The 19877-nt window shown below is 42.1% G+C and overlaps 1 protein-coding gene across 3 annotated transcripts in view; it reads left to right on the top strand.

Annotated features, from left to right (window-relative positions):
* LOC132891447 (receptor tyrosine-protein kinase erbB-4-like) overlaps positions 1-19877 on the top strand; it is a 962854-nt gene that overhangs the window by 518307 nt on the left and 424670 nt on the right. For all 3 annotated transcript variants that reach the window (XR_009655323.1, XR_009655322.1, XM_060928997.1), the window contains exon 3: positions 13868-14054. Coding sequence is in view for 1 of the 3 variants with exons in the window: in XM_060928997.1 (XP_060784980.1) it covers positions 13868-14054 (187 nt within the window). In the remaining 2 variants the exon portion in view is untranslated. The remainder of the gene's footprint in view (positions 1-13867; positions 14055-19877) is intronic.

The following is a 19877-nucleotide window of genomic DNA, read 5'->3' as shown; positions in this document are numbered from 1 at the left end:
TGAGAACAAGACTCCAGCTGCACCATTTGACGGTGGCTGTTTTAGCGCCATTCACATTAGTTTGTTCCTGAACATGACGTATGAACAGGTGAATGTGCTTCTCTTTGTCAGGGAGTGTGAAGTGTTCTGTCAGAGATGGTTGGGAGTCGGTTGTAACTGCAGAAGGTGTGTTTATTAATATAAGTGAAAACAGATAAACAATCCAGAATGGTAGGCAAAATCGTAAAACAGTCAGTGCGTTTACATGCACATCCAAATCGAGCTACTGTCGGTAATCGAGCTAAGGGTCCCAGCAGGGGTGCCAGAGAAATCCAATCCTACATGCACACAAGGTAATCGAGCTATTGTGTGAGGTACATTGTGCACCCGAGCCACAGGTGGCGCTACACGCCCCATCGTGTTGGTACACTTCCGGTTGTTGTCATGAAGAAGAGGAGTGATTTCCACTTTACATTCACACCACATGTCATTGCCACCTGTTGGCTACAAACTGTCCTGCGCAGACCACTGTTTTGTAAGACAACTTATTTTGCACAATTTTTCTAAAGTCCATTTTTGCTTACAATTTAACTTATGTCTTAATAAACACACAAAAAGTTCAATTGTTTTTGTTTTTTGTCTCCTTGTTCCTCCTGACCTCTTCTGCTGCTCGCTACTACTACTGTTGTCATTGCCGACCGAGGCTGTTGTGTTTCCCGCTTGTGGTCTCGTCACTCGTCACTTCCGGAAGGGAAGTAAGTAGCTCGACTACGTAGCTCGATAGGGTTACATGCACTAAGTAGCTCGGCTACAATCGCATAATCTAGGTCGCGTAGCTCGATTACGAGAAATCCAGTTCGTTTCGATTTCAGCCGAGCTAAGGTGTATCCATGGCATTTAGAACTTCGATTTCAGTCGAGCTACGGCAGAAATTTGATTTCCTCTATGTGCATGTAAACGCACTGAGTGAAACAGGAAATAGGTTGAGCGAGGCACAAACAGGCTATCATAGACTCGGCAGAATCAAAGACGAGAAACAGGAAATAAGGGATCAGGAAACCAAACAAGGAAATAAGGCTTGGTAATGTGTCAGCAATGCAACTCAATACTTTGCAAAGTAAGTATGTTTTCACAGTTTTTATATAGGCGTGCTGATTGCGCCTTAATCCTGTGTAGGCGCAACTCGTTTACGGCGCACGTGTGCAAGAGTCCGCTTGGTGCACGCGCGCTGTCTGGAGCACACCTGAAAGTCTATCTGATGCACATGTCAAGGCGTGCAGGTGTGACACTCTTGCACAAAATTAGTATAAAAATGAATGTAGATATAAAATTTTTATGCCAAATTATTATGGTATGTTACAAAAAATAAAGAAAAAAATCCGAGTCCTCGTCTCCAATTTGTGAGTCCTAATGCAGTTAATGCACAAGTTCGAGTCCAAGTCCAAGTCATCAATGCTCAAGTCCAAGTCAAGTCACAAGTCCTTAAAATTAGGGCACGAATTGGACTCGAGTTCAAGTCCTGGACTCGAGTACTCCAAGCCTGGCTGAAACATACAACCGTGTGTCATCAGCAAAACAGTGGACGTTAATATCATGCTACTGAATAATTTTATCTAGGGGTAGCATATATAAAGAAAAAATAAATGGGCCAAAAACAGAGCCTGTACATGAGTATGCATAGAGAAGTCACCATTTACATCATCAAACTGATAATGATCAGATAAATAAGACTGGAGCCAGGAGAGGGCCGTGCCTTAACTCCACAGACATTTTCTAGTTTATGAAGGACAATAGTATCATCAACAGTGTCAAAAGCTGCACCAAGGTCAAGTAAAGCCTAGGTCACAACCGGACGTACGATTTTTTGCCGTGCGATTTTTGGCGTTTCCCAAATCGCTGCGTTTTTTTTGTTCGTGGAGAAAGACGCACGTTGGCCGTAAGTTTGTCTTGCTACCTGAAAAAAACGTAAGCGCCCGTAGAGTTTGTTTGACATGACAAAGAACCTCTGCGGCCGGTCTGCGGCCAGTCTACGGCTCGAAAATCAGCACGTCACACACGCGCCCTCCGTACGTTTCTTGCATTTTTTGCACGTAGACCGGCCGTAGGAGCACGTACAGCTGGTTGTGACCTAGGCTTAAGGCAAGTATGGAGACAACTCTGATCAGAGGCTGTAACCTTCAAACAGCTTAGGAAATAAAGAACAGGGAGACCAACTTGACAACTCAAGGTGCACTTTTATTTTTCTCTAATTTCACTTTTCAGTGACTTTAACTCCTTTTTCTCTTCACACACATACACAGTGCTGGGTAGTTCAGCTCTCTCCCTGATTACCAGCTTCTCCCTGAAAGAACACAGAAAACAGAGGAAACTTATCACGTGTTACCTGCCGGTTCTTGCCGTCAACAGCTGGTGGTCAACCACGTGCCCACTGCCACAGAGGCCAGTAGTAAGTCATTTACAACCTTAAAGGAGATATGCAGAGCCTTTATTTTTAAATACATTTCTGAGTGGATAGAATCTCCATCTTTGACTCTTGTATGCTGCATAAATGGGAGTAAAAAATATATATTTTTGAGAGTTAAAATCGACCGCAAAGTTGGCGTTCGAGCTGCCCCGTTGAGCCAGCCAGCCCTGAGTGTGTGACGTCACAGCGGGAACCGGTTTTAAGGCCGAGGCCTTTGACAGCTATAGACCAAAGTCATATAAATAAAAATTTATGGTGAGAGTAAGAAATCCTGTTACCGACTTGCTCAACTAAGACTGATTTGACTTCATTGATTGTGGGTTGACTCTCATTAAAACAGGATGGGTGTTATAACTTATGCAACATACATGTACATGCATGCATTTTCACTGATAAAATGTAAAAGGCGAATTAAATAATCAGATGAACTGAGACAATCACATTCTGAAGCAAATTAAATAATCTTATACCGCTAACTTAAACACACAATACAAGTTGCATGTATTAATCTAAATGCAGGTAAACAATGTTTTTTTTTTTAATCCAAATGAGAGTCTGAGCTTACCCGTCTGTGTTCTCGCTTCTTGCGGCCGATTGTTTTTGAAACAATCTGATTTTCAGTTGTTCATTCAGTTCTCTGTTCATTCACTTCTTCCACGTAAGGGCGAGATGGCAACAATATCCAGTTTAGAAATCAAACGGCTGCTCCACTCATTCACTTTTCTTCATACTGTGTAGTCCGCCATTACTGCTCGGCTCAGGCAATTACTAAAACCCGGGACGGAATGGCATGTCACCGGTTTTAGCAACAACTGCAGGTTGGTCACTGCCCGAGCGATATGTTCCATCCGGTTCCGTCCCGGGTTTTAGCAACAACCCTCGGCTCACTCCAGGAGGACTGGTGCAACTGAACTCACTTTCCTTTTAAAAGAAAAATAAATAAAATAAATAAATACTTTCCTTTTCTTGTAGTTTTCTTTTCCTTTAATTATTGGTACTGTGGCGGCACGGTGGTGTAGTGGTTAGCGCTGTCGCCTCACAGCAAGAAGGTCCTGGGTTCGAGCCCCGGGGCCGGCGAGGGCCTTTCTGTGTGGAGTTTGCATGTTCTCCCCGTGTCCGCGTGGGTTTCCTCCGGGTGCTCCGGTTTCCCCCACAGTCCAAAGACATGCAGGTTAGGTTGACTGGTGACTCTAAATTGACCGTAGGTGTGAATGTGAGTGTGAATGGTTGTCTGTGTCTATGTGTCAGCCCTGTGATGACCTGGCGACTTGTCCAGGGTGTACCCCGCCTTTCGCCCGTAGTCAGCTGGGATAGGCTCCAGCTTGCCTGCGACCCTGTAGAAGGATAAAGCGGCTAGAGATAATGTGATGTGATGTGTGTGTGTATTGGTACTGCACCCTCTTTCAATATGGGCTTATAGCCAACGCTCCTCAACAGATCAGAGGTTTCGTACGAGTCTTCAGTAAAATGTGCAGAACAGAGGAGAGACCACTTCATAGCCGCCCAATGTGCCCATGAACTTCTCGCAAAACGCGTCCAAATCTTTGCAGTTTGAACATTCTTGGGCCATGAATGCAACGTAAATCCAGCTTCTGTCATGTTGCTGCACCCGCCAACAACAGATCTACATGACATGGCGATAAATTAGCTCAAAACGGACGATTGGAGTTGCAGTCAGCTCTGTGTTTTAGTATAGCGGAAATGGCGATGAGACCGATAGACTTCCTGCTGTGACGTTACGGACGTCAAGGTCATTCACTCAGACCGCTACCTATATAAATCACTTTAATCGTAAAAATTACTATATTAGATTTATTGTTAACACTTAAAACTATTCCTGTGCCATTATTGAGGTCTCAAGGCATTTACAAACAAAAGTGAGGCCATGGCTCTGCGTATATGCTTTAACCAGTACGCTCTCTGTGAGATCTAAATTCTGACGGATGCATTTCATGAATGTTATTCCTATGTTATTCCTAGAAGTGTAACTGCTGCACCACAGCTTTTTCCAGGAGCTTGGAGATAATGGGGAGGTTTGAAATTGGCCTACAGTTGGACAGCTCACAGGGGTCAAGGTCAGGTTTTTTAATCAGGGGTTTGATAACTGCTAGTTTAAAAGATTTAGGTGTATAACTAAGGGAAGAATTGATTGTTTTTAGAAAAGGTTCGAGTCCTTCTAGGGTTATCTGTTTGATGAATCATGTAGGTCAGGGATCTGGTACACAAGTTGAAGATTTTGATGAGGAAATTAGCAAAATTAGTTCGGTCTCTCTAAGGGGACTAAAACATTCTAATCGGTGATTTCAGAGTTATATTGTTATCTACAACAATCACTTCCTCATTTAGAGACACTATAAAGACTGTAGTTTTCCACTTGCACTTTAGGAAGGCTTGCCTTCTTTCCTCCTTGCAGTTCTAAACCATTTATATTTGTTAGATTTCTTGGGGTTTAGAATCTTGGATTGTTTTCAGGTCCATTGTGTTTGGCCTGCTGTCTGCTCTCAGCTTATTGTGTTCATGTCATGTCAAGTCAAGTCAAGTTTCTTTGTATAACACTTTTAGCAATAGACATTGTCACAAAGCAGCTTCGGGGTGGCACGGTGGTGTAGTGGTTAGCGCTGTCGCCTCACAGCAAGAAGGTCAGGGTTCGAGCCCTGTGGCTGGCTAGGGCCTTTCTGTGCAGAGTTTGCATGGTGTCCGCGTGGGTTTCCTCCGGGTGCTCCGGTTTCCCTCACAGTCCAAAGACATGCAGGTTAGGTTAACTGGTGACTCTAAATTGACCGTAGGTGTGAATGGTTGTCTGTGTCTATGTGTCAGCCCTGTGATGACCTGGCGACTTGTCCAGGGTGTACCCCACCTTTCGCCCGTAGTCAGCAGGGATAGGCTCCAGCTTGCCTGCGACCCTGTAGAATAGGATAAAGCGGCTGGAGATGATGAGATGAGACAAAGCAGCTTTACAGAAATTTAAATACTTTAAACATGAGCTAATTTTATCCCTAATCTATTCCCAATGAGTAAGCCTGTAGCGACGGTGGAAAGGAGAAACTCCCTTAGATGACATGAGGAGGAAACCTCGAGAGGAACCAGACTCAAAAGGGAACCCATCCTCATTTGGGTGATAACAGACAATGTGATTATAAATAACTTGCTTCTATAACTGTGTCCTATATATTCACAAAGTATAACTGTGAAACCAGGAAATTCATTATAGTTTTAACATGAAGTCTGTTTTGTTGAAGTTATAAACTGTTCATTGATGGAAACTTGAGTGCAAAGCTGTTCATGACAACTGCAGTCCTAAAGTTAGTAAGTTAACTGTAGTCCTCAGCCATAAAAGCATTGCTGTAAGAGTCCAGAGCGTCCTCCAAGTGCGACTTTCAACTGTCCATATGGGGCCGTCCTCTACAGGAGCAATGCGGTGAGACTTCAGCCAGATGCAGGGCATCAGGATGGAGCAGGCAGGTCTTTTTGTGGGTCTGACAGGGACTCTTTATGATCTATACTTGTCGTTCATTTGATAAACCCCATACTTAACTACATATTTCCATTTTGTTTTTGTTACAAATTCACCTTGGATAGGACTATTTTTTTTTTAGTGCTATGTCTTATTCATTCATTCATTTTCCTTCTGCTTTTACTGGTAGCAGCCACAGGCTAGGGATGTCAGCCAAGACTTAGCAACAAATTCCTCATCTCATCTCATTATCTCTAGCCGCTTTATCCTTCTACAGGGTCGCAGGCAAGCTGGAGCCTATCCCAGCTGACTACGGGCGAAAGGCGGGGTACACCCTGGACAAGTCGCCAGGTCATCACAGGGCTGACACATAGACACAGACAACCATTCACACTCACATTCGCACCTACGGTCAATTTAGAGTCACCAGTTAACCTAACCTGCATGTCTTTGGACTGTGGGGGAAACCGGAGCACCCGGAGGAAACCCACATGGACACGGGGAGAACATGCAAACTCCACACAGAAAGGCCCTCGCCAGCCACGGGGCTCGAACCCAGAACCTTCTTGCTGTGAGGCGACAGCGCTAACCACTACACCACCATGCCGCCCCGCAACAAATTCCTGTATAATCAAATAAGATGAACAGTTTTTGTGTTTGATATTTGACAATGACAAGAATCTGAAATATGTTGTTGGTAGTTTGTGCCTTTGGATAAATTTCATAAAACCCCTTCTGGTGCTTGGGAAGAGCAGGGTCTGCTCATTTGACAGGTACTTTTATCCAAAGCAACTTACAGTTGAGCAGATAAAGTGGTGTATGGTGTCATACTCTAAAGGTTAAGAGCCCAAAAGTGGTGGCTTGGTGGAGCGGGATTTTAACTAACAGCCTTCTGAATCATGGCCCAAAGCCTTAACCACTGAGTTACTACTGGTTCTTTGCTTCTCAAGCTCACATAGAGGTCCACATTGCATTTACAGCATGGTTTTATCAAGACCTGAACACGTCCACCCCAACGGCCTCCTGAGGAGCATGGCGTGCTCTTGGGGACAGGCTTTTTTCCTCTGAGTGTCCCACTCAGCTCACAGGAAAAGGCTTTCAGAGCAGGGGTTTGAAAAGATCCAGGCCTTCTCCAATCACTTCCATAGTCTATAAATAATAGCAGACACTTTAGCATTCAAGTTACCACTGGTGATTGGGAGTAAGATGGTGTTCTCCACAAAGCCTGTCAGTTTTTTTTTTTCTTTTCCCCTGTGTGTTATTATCTGTAAACCAAACTCCTCATAATCACAAGTTGTTTTCCTTTACGTATGTACTTCCTTAGTGAGTAAACAGAAAGAGAAATTAACCTTTTCCCTCACTATCCAGAAAGCATTGATTGACTAACAATGAGATAAATGACTAAGGGATAGAGAAATTGAAACGGTGGAAAGTGAACACAATAAATAGGACTCTCAGCATAGCGATCCTTTAATTAAATTAGCCAAAGTACAAAAAAAGATGCCTCTGTCTATCGCTGATCCCCCCCCCCCCCCCATTGCTTTCAATTTTTTGGGGGGGTTCTATCAGCTTTCTGAGGTTGCTAGGTAACTAAAATGGGTTTAATTGCCAGTGCCTGGGGTTCTGGGGTAGTTGGCAGGCTGGGGTAGATGTGTGGGGTATTTGACAAGAAGTTACAAATATGTGATGTATTTGTTAAGCTCTGGTCAAAGTGTAGTATCACACTCTCATGGTTGCGGGCACTATTTGGTGGCTTAGGTGGGCATCTGAGGTATTTCTCAGATTCTGTTAATTGTAGGCAAACAAGCAGACCATTCAAGGTCAAATACGGTTGGGTTTATGGAGAAAACAAACAGACACCAACAGTTCACAACATATACTAACTTACCAATGTAAAGAACCAACAAACACCACCATTCGATTTTCTCCCTAATTTAGTCATGGCCAAACCACGCCCACCAGACAGGTCACTCCCCTATTACATGACAGCTACCAATCAGGGAAGTCAAAGGCTATTACGCATTTCCTCTAAGGCATGTGATGCCAGCTGACTGCATCTTTTCAAACTGCTGCTTATGCAAAGTCAGGGGGTGGTGTAACACACTTGGTGTGCTATCCATCTACCTCCACACGTATGAGCTCACAGATGCCCATGATTGGCTTGTGTTGCTGTAATTGACAGGGTGAGAGAGTATGCCACCCATCCCTTCCTGAGAGCACAGGCCAATTTTGCTTTCTTGAGCTTCTGACTACAGCTGGCTGTGGCACCATCGGGAGCCAGAATAACAATCTCCGGATGATAGGGTGAATGCTTTTTTTTTTTTTTTTGCACCACTTGGAAACACCCAAAAACCACCATTCATTATCGAAAACCTACAAACACTGCAATTTTCCATAAGAAACAAACGTTCCCCAATAGAACCATGACACTTATCAATCAAACACCAATATTCCCCATCAAAAACATGACAACTCTCCATTAAATCTGAACATTCTCCATCAGAAACATTAGCATTTTCCATCCAGTGCCAAAATTCATAAGAAACAGTACTGTTTTCCATCAACCACCAACACTGCCCATCAGAAACACTACCGTTCTCCATCAAATACCAAATTTCCTAATCAAAAACTCTTTCACTATCCATACCGTAAACCACCTACATTCGTCATCATAGACAGATATTATCCATCAGACACCAACAAAAAAACAACATTCTCCATCAGACACCTGAATTTTCTGTCAGACAACCTCTTCCATAAAAGACACACACACACACACACACACACACACACACACACACACACTGTTAAACACCAGCATTCCCCATCAGAAACACAACCATTGTCCATGAAACATCAACGTGCTCCATCATATTCCTATATGCTCCAAAAATTCCCAACATGCTAGTGTTTTTATTTGGGTTTGTTACGTTCAGTAGAAAAAAAATGCAAATCCAAATAAAAATTTTAGACTGTTTTAAACATGACACACAGGTACAGCACACTGGTCCTGCACTTGGTGCATTGGTGTTTATTGCATTTGCGTGTTCTGATCCTAATGTAGATATATACTTTGTGAATGTCAAGTAACTGTGTATATCTGTACTTGTATGAATACAAGTGTCATTAGCTGGCATAAATTAAAGCACAACTGTTAAAGGAAGAGAGAGAGAAAGAGAGAGAGAGAGAGAGAGTGTCCATGGCTTTGGGTGAGAGAGTGGTGGAGGATGACGGCACCATGATGGGCTGTGACACTCTACACAATACACAGAGCTGATACACACTCATCCTGACAGCTGTCACTGAGAGGAGGAAGACACACACACAGCTTCCTCTTATAGTATTCAGCACTTCTCTCAGGCCTTTTCTAAATTCATCCCTCTGTACAAACACCACACATATAAAAGATGGCATTCCCATCAAACTCCATGAGGAAAACTCATGAGGTGACTCTGGAGTACCCTGACACACTTTTCTTGGCACAACACAATTATGAAATAACACAGTTAAATACATATGTGGAAATCCAGAGTATCACTTTGAACACCTCTGTGATGGTTCTTCCAACTGAAAATACATATTTTATTTTCTCTTCACAGGTTCCCTTCAATGGGCACACACACACAAACCCCCAATTCTAAAAGAGTTGGGACACTGTGTACCGGTAAACTGTACATAAAAACAGAATGCGATAATTTACAAATCATGGAAACCCCATATTTCATTGAAAATAGTACAAAGACAATATATCAAATGTAGAAACTGAGAATTTTTATTGCTTTTTGAAAAATATATGCTCATTTTGAATTTGATGTCAGCAACATGTTTCAGAAAAGTTGGGATGGGGGCATGTTTACCACTGTGTTGCATCACCTCTACTTTTAACAACACTCTGTAAATGTTAGGGAACTGAGGGGACCAAGTGCAGTAGTTTTGAAAGAGAAATGTTGTCCCATTCTTACCTGATATACAATTTCAGTTACTCAACAGTTCGGGGTCTCCTTTGTCGTATTTTGCGCTTCATAATGCACCAAATGTTTTACATGGGGGACAGGTCTGGACTGCAGGCAGGCCAGTTTAGCACCCGGACTCTTTTATGACGGAGCCATGCAGTTTTAATATGCACAGAACTTATGTGCAGCAGTTTATATGTGAAATTTTGTAGTAAAATAGTTTTTTATTGTGTGGTTATATAATGATTATCCTTATATGTGATGAATCAACAGAAAATAGCCCATAAGGTTAAACTAGAAATCAGTCTAGTTTAAAAGTAAATAAAATAATGTTGAGATGGTGTTCTCAGGGTCATGAGCAATGCTGGGCTTCAGCCAAATGTAGAGCTTTGTGCCAAGGCCAAAAAGTACATTTTTTGTCTCATCAGATCATAGAACTTTTGTTTATTCAGTTTCCAACATGCCTTTTTGGCAAACTCCAAACAGAATTTCATATAACTTGCTATTCTTTCATGGATTTGTGAAAGCTAGAGTTATCTTTTGAACAGCTTCTCAGCTTGATTAATCTACCCTTAATCTACCCCGTCACTAAAGGCCCGGTCACACAGCACTCCGCGTCTATATCACGTACAAAAAGATACAAAAATCTGGTGGACGTGGTCGTAAGTGGTAATTTTTGGTCAATTTTGGCTTTGCCGTGCTTTGTACGGGGTATGGCCGTCGGCGGCTGTTTCACTGCTGCAGCACTGCCTAATCACGGGTAACCGCGGCTCAGCGTCGTTGGAAGAGCGGCTTGCTGCGCATATAAAAGCGGTAGGATATGTTGAGCCTGTATCAGTTGGTTCTGTTGGTGCTGGAGCATTAAGATGAGGACATCACAGCGTTGAGGGTTCATGTTCACCCCTTGACATCTAGACTGCAAGTGCCGAGGTCTCAGAAAATTACGGTATTTACATGCCGCAAATCAGAAGTGATGCAGAAGTGATTAGACAGTGATCAATCGAATTTAGAACTTGTTTGAGACGTCGTTTAACGGGCTTAGACAGTGCTATGTACGCGGAAAAATCCATTTCTCAGTGATAAGCCGCTAAACACACGCTATATCCCGTGATACCAACGCGTAACACCTGTCCGATGACCGTGCTCTGCCCGTGATAGACCGCCAAACTTTCGCGTCTTACCACGTCTCCCCAAGTTTTAATAACGGCCGGGACACTGATTATCACGTGTTTTTCACCTGTGTTGCACGTCTTTACCACGTGTGCCGGCCGTGGTTGTCCGCGGTCTAAAGTTTTGAGCAGTCCAAAACTTTTTGCCGCGTCCGACGCCGTTCCGATTTTCCCCTGCGTCCTGTCACGTCTGTATATCGACTGTAACACGTCTTAACTTCGACATCAACACGAACAATATCGTCTGCTTCACGGGAGAGCACTTTTTGACGGGTTTTGGCCGTGATAAAGCCGTAAAGCGCTGTGTGACCGGGCCTTAACAAACAGCCTCCTCGAGGCAGAGTTGTAGTCGTGCCATATTATTTACAATTTTCAATCATGGATTTCATGTTTTTTTTTTTTTTTCAAACCAAACCCTGACTGATCATTTTGTTTTTATAGCTACTTTGTCTTCATGATACTGTTTGATTAGGTATGTTCTCTAACCAAATCTGCATTCTTCCAGGAACAGGTCTATTTGTATCGAGATCACTTTAATGACACTTTAATGAATGACACTGGTGAACTCCATTCAACTAATTATATGAATTATATTTAATATAGTACAACGTATAATTATAATAATTATATTATGTGGATGACAGTATCACAGTCATTAGCAGTTCGTGGAGATAGTCATTATATTTCAAATATTATCACATTCCTCTGACATACAGTGCTCAGCGTAAATGAGTGCACCCCCTTTGAAAAGTAACATTTTAAACAATATCTCAATGAACACAAACAATTTCCAAAATGTTGAAAAGACAAAGTTTTATATAACATCTGTTTAACTTATAACGTGAAAATAAAGTTAATAATATAACTTAGATTACACATTGTTCAGTTTTACTCAAATTAGGGTGGTGCAAAAATGAGTACACCCCACAACAAAAACTACTACATCTAGTACTTTGTATGGCCTCCATGATTTTTTATGACAGCACCAAGTCTTCTAGGCATGGAATGAACAAGTCGGCGACATTTTGCAACATCAATCTTTTTCCATTCTTCAGCAATGACCTCTTTTAGTGACTGGATGCTGGATGGAGAGTGATGCTCAACTTGTCTCTTCAGAATTCCCCAAAGAAAATAATTTCTTTACACCACAAAGGTGAAGGCTACAAGAAGATCAGCAAAGCTTTACTTATCAGTCAGAATACTGTAGCAAAAGTGGTACAAAAATTTAAGAAAGATGAAACTGCACCCATCTCACAGAGACGTCCAGGTCATCCACGGAAGTTAACGCCTCGACAGGAGCGTCTTCTGATGAGAAGGGTTGAAGAAAATCTACATGCAAGTTCACTGCAGTTATCTAAAGAAGTAGAAAGCCAAACTGGGGTGACTATTTCCCGTGACACAATACGGCGTACACTGCAGAGGAATGGCATGCATGGATGCCATCCACGAAAGAAGCCTCTCCTAAAGCCCAGGCACAAAAAAGCCCACCTAGAGTTTGCCAGGGCCCATGCTGACAAAGATGAAGACTACTGGGACTCTATACTCTGGAGTGATGAGACCAAGATAAATGTTTTTGGAACTGATGGCTTCAAAACTGTATGGTGTCGCAAAGGTGAGGAATACAAAGAAAAATGCATGGTGCCTACAGTGAAACATGGTGGTGGCAGTGCCCTTATGTGGGGCTGCATGAGTGCTGCTGGTGTCGGGGAGCTGCATTTCATTGATGGCATCATGAATTCACAGATATATTGCTCTATACTGAAAGAGAAGATGTTACCATCACTCCGTGCCCTTGGTCGTCATGCACTTTTCCAACATGACTAAACACACATCTAAGGCCACTGTTGGATTTCTGAAGAAGAACAGGGTGAAAGTGATTCAGTGGCCAAGTATGTCTCCTGATCTGAACCCAGTCGAACACCTATGGGGAATTCTGAAGAGACAAGTTGAGCATCACTCTCCATCCAGCATCCAGTCACTAAAAGAGGTCGTTGTTGAAGAATGGAAAAAGATTGATGTTGCAAAATGTCGCCAACTTGTTCATTCCATGCCTAGAAGACTTGGTGCTGTCATTAAAAATCATGGAGGCCATACAAAGTAGTAGATGTAGTAGTTTTTGTTGTGGGGTGTACTCATTTTTGCACCACCCTAATTTGAGTAAAACTGAAAAATGCGTAATCTAAGTTTATATTATTAACCTTACTTTCCCGTTATAAGTTAAACGGATGTTATATTAAACTTTGTCTTTTCAACATTTTGGAAATTGTGTTCATTGAGATATTGTTTAAAATGTTACTTTTCAGGCGGCACGGTGGTGTAGTGGTTAGCGCTGTCGCCTCACAGCAAGAAGGTCCTGGGTTCGAGCCCTGGGGCCGGCGAGGGCCTTTCTGTGTGGAGTTTGCATGTTCTCCCCGTGTCCGCATGGGTTTCCTCCGGGTGCTCCGGTTTCCCCCACAGTCCAAAGACATGCAGGTTAGGTTAACTGGTGGCTCTAAATTGACCGTAGGTGTGAATGTGAGTGTGAATGGTTGTCTGTGTCTATGTGTCAGCCCTGTGATGACCTGGCGACTTGTCCAGGGTGTACCCCGCCTTTCGCCCGTAGTCAGCTGGGATAGGCTCCAGCTTGCCTGCGACCCTGTAGAAGGATAAAGCGGCTAGAGAAGATGAGATGTTACTTTTCAAAGGGGGTGTACTCATTTACGCTCAGCACTGTAGATTGAGGGCATATGACTTGCACTGAAATGGCAAATTTTCATGCTTGTTCCACTTAAAAAGACAAAGATTTTGACCAGAAGCAGACATAATGTGTAAAAGAAATGCCTTTCTTTCTTGTTACTTTTCTCTCCAGTCCATCCGTGAGGTGACAGGTTACGTGCTGGTGGCTCTGAATCAGTTTGACTATCTCCCCCTTGAGAACCTGCGCATCATCCGTGGTACGCGGCTCTACGAAGATCGCTACGCCCTCGCCATCTTCCTCAACTACCGCAGAGACGGCCATTTTGGACTGCGCCAGCTGGGCCTCAAGAACCTCACAGGTATGGCCTTTGGATTCGAATGCATTGCGAGTCGCATCATGAATCTTTAAATATTAAACAGAGGGAATGAAATTACGGCTCCTTTCTGAAAACTTGGCATTTCGGATGGATGTTTTTTTGTTTTTTTTTTGTCTGTTTGTAGGATGCTTTTGGACTTTTGGCTTGCTTGTGGAGCAAATAAGTCTTTGAATGAGGTGAAGGCACATGAATATGTATTTGATATGTGATTGATTTGTTTTCTCATTCCCATTCCGGAGTTGGAGGGGGGGCAAAAGACAACCCACTGAGCTTGGTTGAATAATTATGTTCAGAATTGGAGCCATAAAATCTGCAGGCTTGTTTAGAGTGAAAATGGCAGGAGCTTCTTTTGAGGTCAGACCCGGCAGTATGGCTGGCTGACATTGCCTTTGAATGAAAGTGCACGTTTCTGGGTTACGCTGTTAGCCGGAGGTATTAAAACAGGTTTAATTAGGTCCTGCATTTCACTTCCCATTTATTTGGAATTTGGCCGGTGGCTTGCACTCGGTTGTCATTTTCTCCAACAAATCACGTAATTGTGCGGACATGATCCACCATCAATAGGTTTGCACTTGGGCGTGCTATTAAAATGTCTCCTCGTGCTGCAGGGCTTTCCACAACAAAACGCAGTAGAATTTGATCGATTCTGAAATGAAATTTCAGGTTCTGGGGCAGTTTTGTGAAACGGGAGCTTTTTTTTATTTTATTGATATTATTATGGAGAAAATATCTGGAACGAAAGGTACTTCAGAAAATAAGACGGAAATATCAGTAGAATTATGCTTGGCTATGAACGTGTGTGTGTGTGTGTGTGTGTGTGTGTGTCCATATTTGTGTTGCCAGTAAAACAAAGGACAGGTGGTAATAAAGCTCTGTATACTGAGCCACACAACCTCACAGTGAGTAAATATCCCTGAACCTGCTGCAGGCTAGTCCACGAGAAACTGTGTGTGTGTGTGTGTGTGTGTGTGTGTGTGTGTGTGTGTGTAAAACAGAGATGTTATACAACGTTACACGACTACAAGTGGATAAAAAGTAAGATTTGCCATTTTTTTAAAATAAATAAATAAATGATGAATATGAGAAGATTTTCTACGCTGTGGTCTGCGGAAGTTCGGAGAGGGACAGGAAGAAACTTAATAAACTGGTCAGAAGGGCTGGCTCAGTCTTGGACTGTCCTCTGGACTCCATTGAGGTGGTGGGTGAGAGGAGGATGTTAGCCAAGCTGACCTCTATCATGGATAACCCCTCTTACCCCCTACATGAGGCTGTGGGGGCTTTAAACAGCTCTTTTAGTAGTAGACTGCTACACCCACGGTGTAAGAAGGAGAGATACAGCAGGTCATTCATACCGGCTGCTGTCAGACCGTATAACACCCACAACTTGTAACGTAGCACCAATAACCAGTTTGTCGTTTAATTTGCACTACTTCACCACTACTACCTCTGCCATCTCTCATCGATGCAATTATTATGTGCAATAATATAGGCCCTAAACTATTTTTATGCATACTTATATAATTTGTGTATATATATATATGTGTGTGTGTGTGTGTGTGTGTGTGTATATATACAGAGTCTACCTGTAATGTGCAATTTTCCCAAGCCTCTCAATAAGGCAATTTTCTATACTTTTTCACGGTAGATTATGCAAATAGCCCTCTGTATTTAATCCTTCGTTTGTCTAATTTTTATTTCAGTTTTATTTGTTATCTGTTTGACATTTTCTTGCTACTGTAACACGTGAATTTCCCTGATGTGGGATCAATAAAGTGAATCGAATCGAATCGAATCGAATCTAAGATTATCATAAAATTTTCATGTCTACAGTGGTGCTTGAAAGTTTGTGAACCCTTTAGAATTTTCAATATTTCTGCATAAACATGACCTAAAACATCATCAGATTTTCACACAAGTCCTAAAAGTAGATAAAGAGAACCCAGTTAAACAAATGAGACAAAATATTATACTTGGTCATTTATTTATTGAGGAAAATGATCCAATATTACATATCTGTGAGTGGCAAAAGTATGTGAACCTCTAGGATTAGCAGTTAATTTGAAGGTGAAATTAGAGTCAGGTGTTTTCAATCAATTGGGTGACAATCAGGTGTGAGTGGGCATCCTGTTTTATTTAAAGAACAGGGATCTATCAAAGTCTGATCTTCACAACACATGTTTGTGGAAGTGTATCATGGCACAAACAAAGGAGATTTCTGAGGACCTCAGAAACAGAGTTGTTGATGCTCATCAGGCTGGAAAAGGTTACAGAACCATCTCTAAAGAGTTTGGACTCCACCAATTCACAGTCAGACAGATTGTGTACAAATGGAGGAAATTCAAGACCATTGTTACCCTCCCCAGGAGTGGTCGACCAACAAAGATCACTCCAAGAGTGAGGCGTGTAATACCCGGCGGACCCCAGGGTAATTTCTAAGCAACTGAACGCTTCTCTCACATTGGCTAATGTTAATGTTCATGAGTCCACCATCAGGAGAACACTGAACAACAATGGTGTGCATGGCAGGGTTGCAAGGAGAAAGCCACTGCTCTCCAAAAAGAACATTGCTGCTCGTCTGCAGTTTGCTAAAAATCATGTGGACAAGCCAGAAGGCCATTAGAAAAATGTTTTGTGGATGGATGAGACCAAAATAGAATTTTTTGGTTTAATTGAGAAGCGTTATGTTTGGAGAAAGGAAAACACTGCATTCCAGCAGAAGAACCTTATCCCATCTGTGAAACATGGTGGTGGTAGTATCATGGTTTGGGCCTGTTTTGCTACATCTGGGCCAGGATGGCCTGCCATCATTGATGGAACAATGAATTCTGAATTATACCAGCGAATTCTAAAGGAAAATGTCAGGACATCTGTCCATGAACTGAATCTCAAGAGAAGGTAGGTCATGCAGCAAGACAACGACTCTAAGCACACAAGTCATTCTACTAAAGAATGGTTAAAGAAGAATAAAATTAATGTTTTGAAATGGCCAAGTCAAAGTCCTGACCTTCATCGAATCAAAATGTTGTGGAAGGACCTGAAGTTCTTGTGAGGAAACCCACCAACATCCCAGAGTTGAAGCTGTTCTGTACGGAGGAACGGGCTAAAATTCCTCCAAGCCGGTGTGCAGGACTGATCAACAGTTACCACAAACATTTAGTTGCAGTTATTGCTCCACAAGGGGGTCACACCAGATACTGAAAGCAAAGGCTCACATACTTTTGCCACTCACAGATATGTAATATTGGATCATTTTCCTCAATAAATAAATGACCAAGTATAATGTTTTTGTCTCATTTGTTTAACTGGGTTCTCTTTATCTACTTTTAGGACTTGTGTGAAAATCTGATGTTTTAGGTCATATTTATGCAGAAATATAGAAAATTCTAAAGGGTTCACAAACTTTCAAGCACCACTGTAGGGGGCTAGAAATAAATACAGCACAAGGCAGTTCAGAGCAGCTTTCTTTTCTTTTCATGCGGATCTGTGTGTGTGTCACAGTGTGGTTATTATATCAGTGATGTATTTATACATAGAAACCGACAATGCATCAATCATGATATTGAGGCATACCGTATGTAAATGTAAAGTGCAAGGCTTTAAAGCAGCTGGAGCTGTCATTATAATGGCCAGTTTAATCAGCCTGCAGGATCAGGCTCTTTCCTTCCTTTCCTTCCCTTCCCTTGTCTATCTAATGAGCTGACGGTGAAGACAAAGTGATATCAACTACAGTAACTGAATTTTAAGAGTTTCCCAAAGCATACATCATTCTGTGGAAGGATTTACAAAGCTAATGTGGAATCAAACAGTAGTTAGAATGAAAGTGTGTCTCTTCTGATGATATGAAACAGCACGACTTGGCCGTATAGAGGGTTTGTTTATTTGTTGGTTGTTTTTTATACAACCCCGATTCCAAAAAAGTTGGGACAAAGTACAAATTGTAAATAAAAACGGAATGCAATAATTTACAAATCTCAAAAACTGATATTGTATTCACAATAGAACATAGACAACATATCAGATGTCGAAAGTGAGACATTTTGAAATTTCATGCCAAATATTGGCTCATTTGAAATTTCATGACAGCAACACATCTCAAAAAAGTTGGGACAGGGGCAATAAGAGGCTGGAAAAGTTAAAGGTACAAAAAAGGAACAGCTGGAGGACCAAATTGCAACTCATTAGGTCAATTGGCAATAGGTCATTAACATGACTGGGTATAAAAAGAGCATCTTGGAGTGGCAGCGGCTCTCAGAAGTAAAGATGGGAAGAGGATCACCAATCCCCCTAATTCTGCGCCGACAAATAGTGGAGCAATATCAGAAAGGAGTTCGACAGTGTAAAATTGCAAAGAGTTTGAACATATCATCATCTACAGTGCGTAATATCATCAAAAGATTCAGAGAATCTGGAAGAATCTCTGTGCGTAAGGGTCAAGGCCAGAAAACCATACTGGGTGCCCGTGATCTTTGGGCCCTTAGACGGCACTGCATCACATACAGGCATGCTTCTGTATTGGAAACCACAAAATGGGCTCAGGAATATTTCCAGAAAACGTTATCTGTGAACACAATTCACTGTGCCATCCGCCGTTGCCAGCTAAAACTCTATAGTTCAAAGAAGAAGCCGTATCTAAACATGATCCAGAAGCGCAGACGTCTTCTCTGGGCCAAGGCTCATTTAAAATGGACTGTGGCAAAGTGGAAAACTGTTCTGTGGTCAGACGAATCAAAATTTGAAGTTCTTTATGGAAATCAGGGACGCCGTGTCATTCGGACTAAAGAGGAGAAGGACGACCCAAGTTGTTATCAGCGCTCAGTTCAGAAGCCTGCATCTCTGATGGTATGGGGTTGCATTAGTGCGTGTGGCATGGGCAGCTTACACATCTGGAAAGACACCATCAATGCTGAAAGGTATATCCAGGTTCTAGAGCAACATATGCTCCCATCCAGACAACGTCTCTTTCAGGGAAGACCTTGCATTTTCCAACATGACAATGCCAAACCACATACTGCATCAATTACAGCATCATGGCTGCGTAGAAGAAGGGTCCGGGTACTGAACTGGCCAGCCTGCAGTCCAGATCTTTCACCCACAGAAAACATTTGGTGCATCATGAAATGGAAAAGACGACAAAAAAGACCTAAGACAGTTGAGCAACTAGAATCCTACATTAGACAAGAATGGGTTAACATTCCTATCCCTAAACTTGAGCAACTTGTCTCCTCAGTCCCCAGACGTTTACAGACTGTTGTAAAGAGAAAAGGGGATGTCTCACAGTGGGAAACATGGCCTTGTCCCAACTTTTTTGAGATGTGTTGTTGTCATGAAATATAAATCACCTAATTTTTCTCTTTAAATGATACATTTTCTCAGTTTAAACATTTGATATGTCATCTATGTTCTATTCTGAATAAAATATGGAATTTTGAAACTTCCACATCATTGCATTCCGTTTTTATTTACAATTTGTACTTTGTCCCAACTTTTTTGGAATCAGGGTTGTATAATATTTTATTATATATTTTGAAAAAAATATATCAAATGTATTAATGATGTCGTTATTGCTTGTTGTTTGTTAATTTGCACTAACAGCGCTGGCACAAATCGTTACTCTCACTCAGGATCTTTCTACTTTGTTTTTAGTCTGCTTCCCTTCTTATTATTATTATTTTAGGATGCTATTTCTCCCTCCGTTTTTGACCAATCATCACCAAAATTCACATGAAGAATACCTCTCGGCTGAATTAAGTTGCTATGACTTTTGGTGCTGATCCAGATCACTGAACCAGAATGATCCATGAAAAA

The sequence above is a fragment of the Neoarius graeffei genome, chromosome 9 (assembly GCF_027579695.1).
Source record: "Neoarius graeffei isolate fNeoGra1 chromosome 9, fNeoGra1.pri, whole genome shotgun sequence".
NCBI lineage: Eukaryota > Metazoa > Chordata > Actinopteri > Siluriformes > Ariidae > Neoarius > Neoarius graeffei.
The sequence above is the reverse complement of the archived record's forward strand: the minus strand, read 5'-3'. Positions and strand labels throughout refer to the sequence as shown.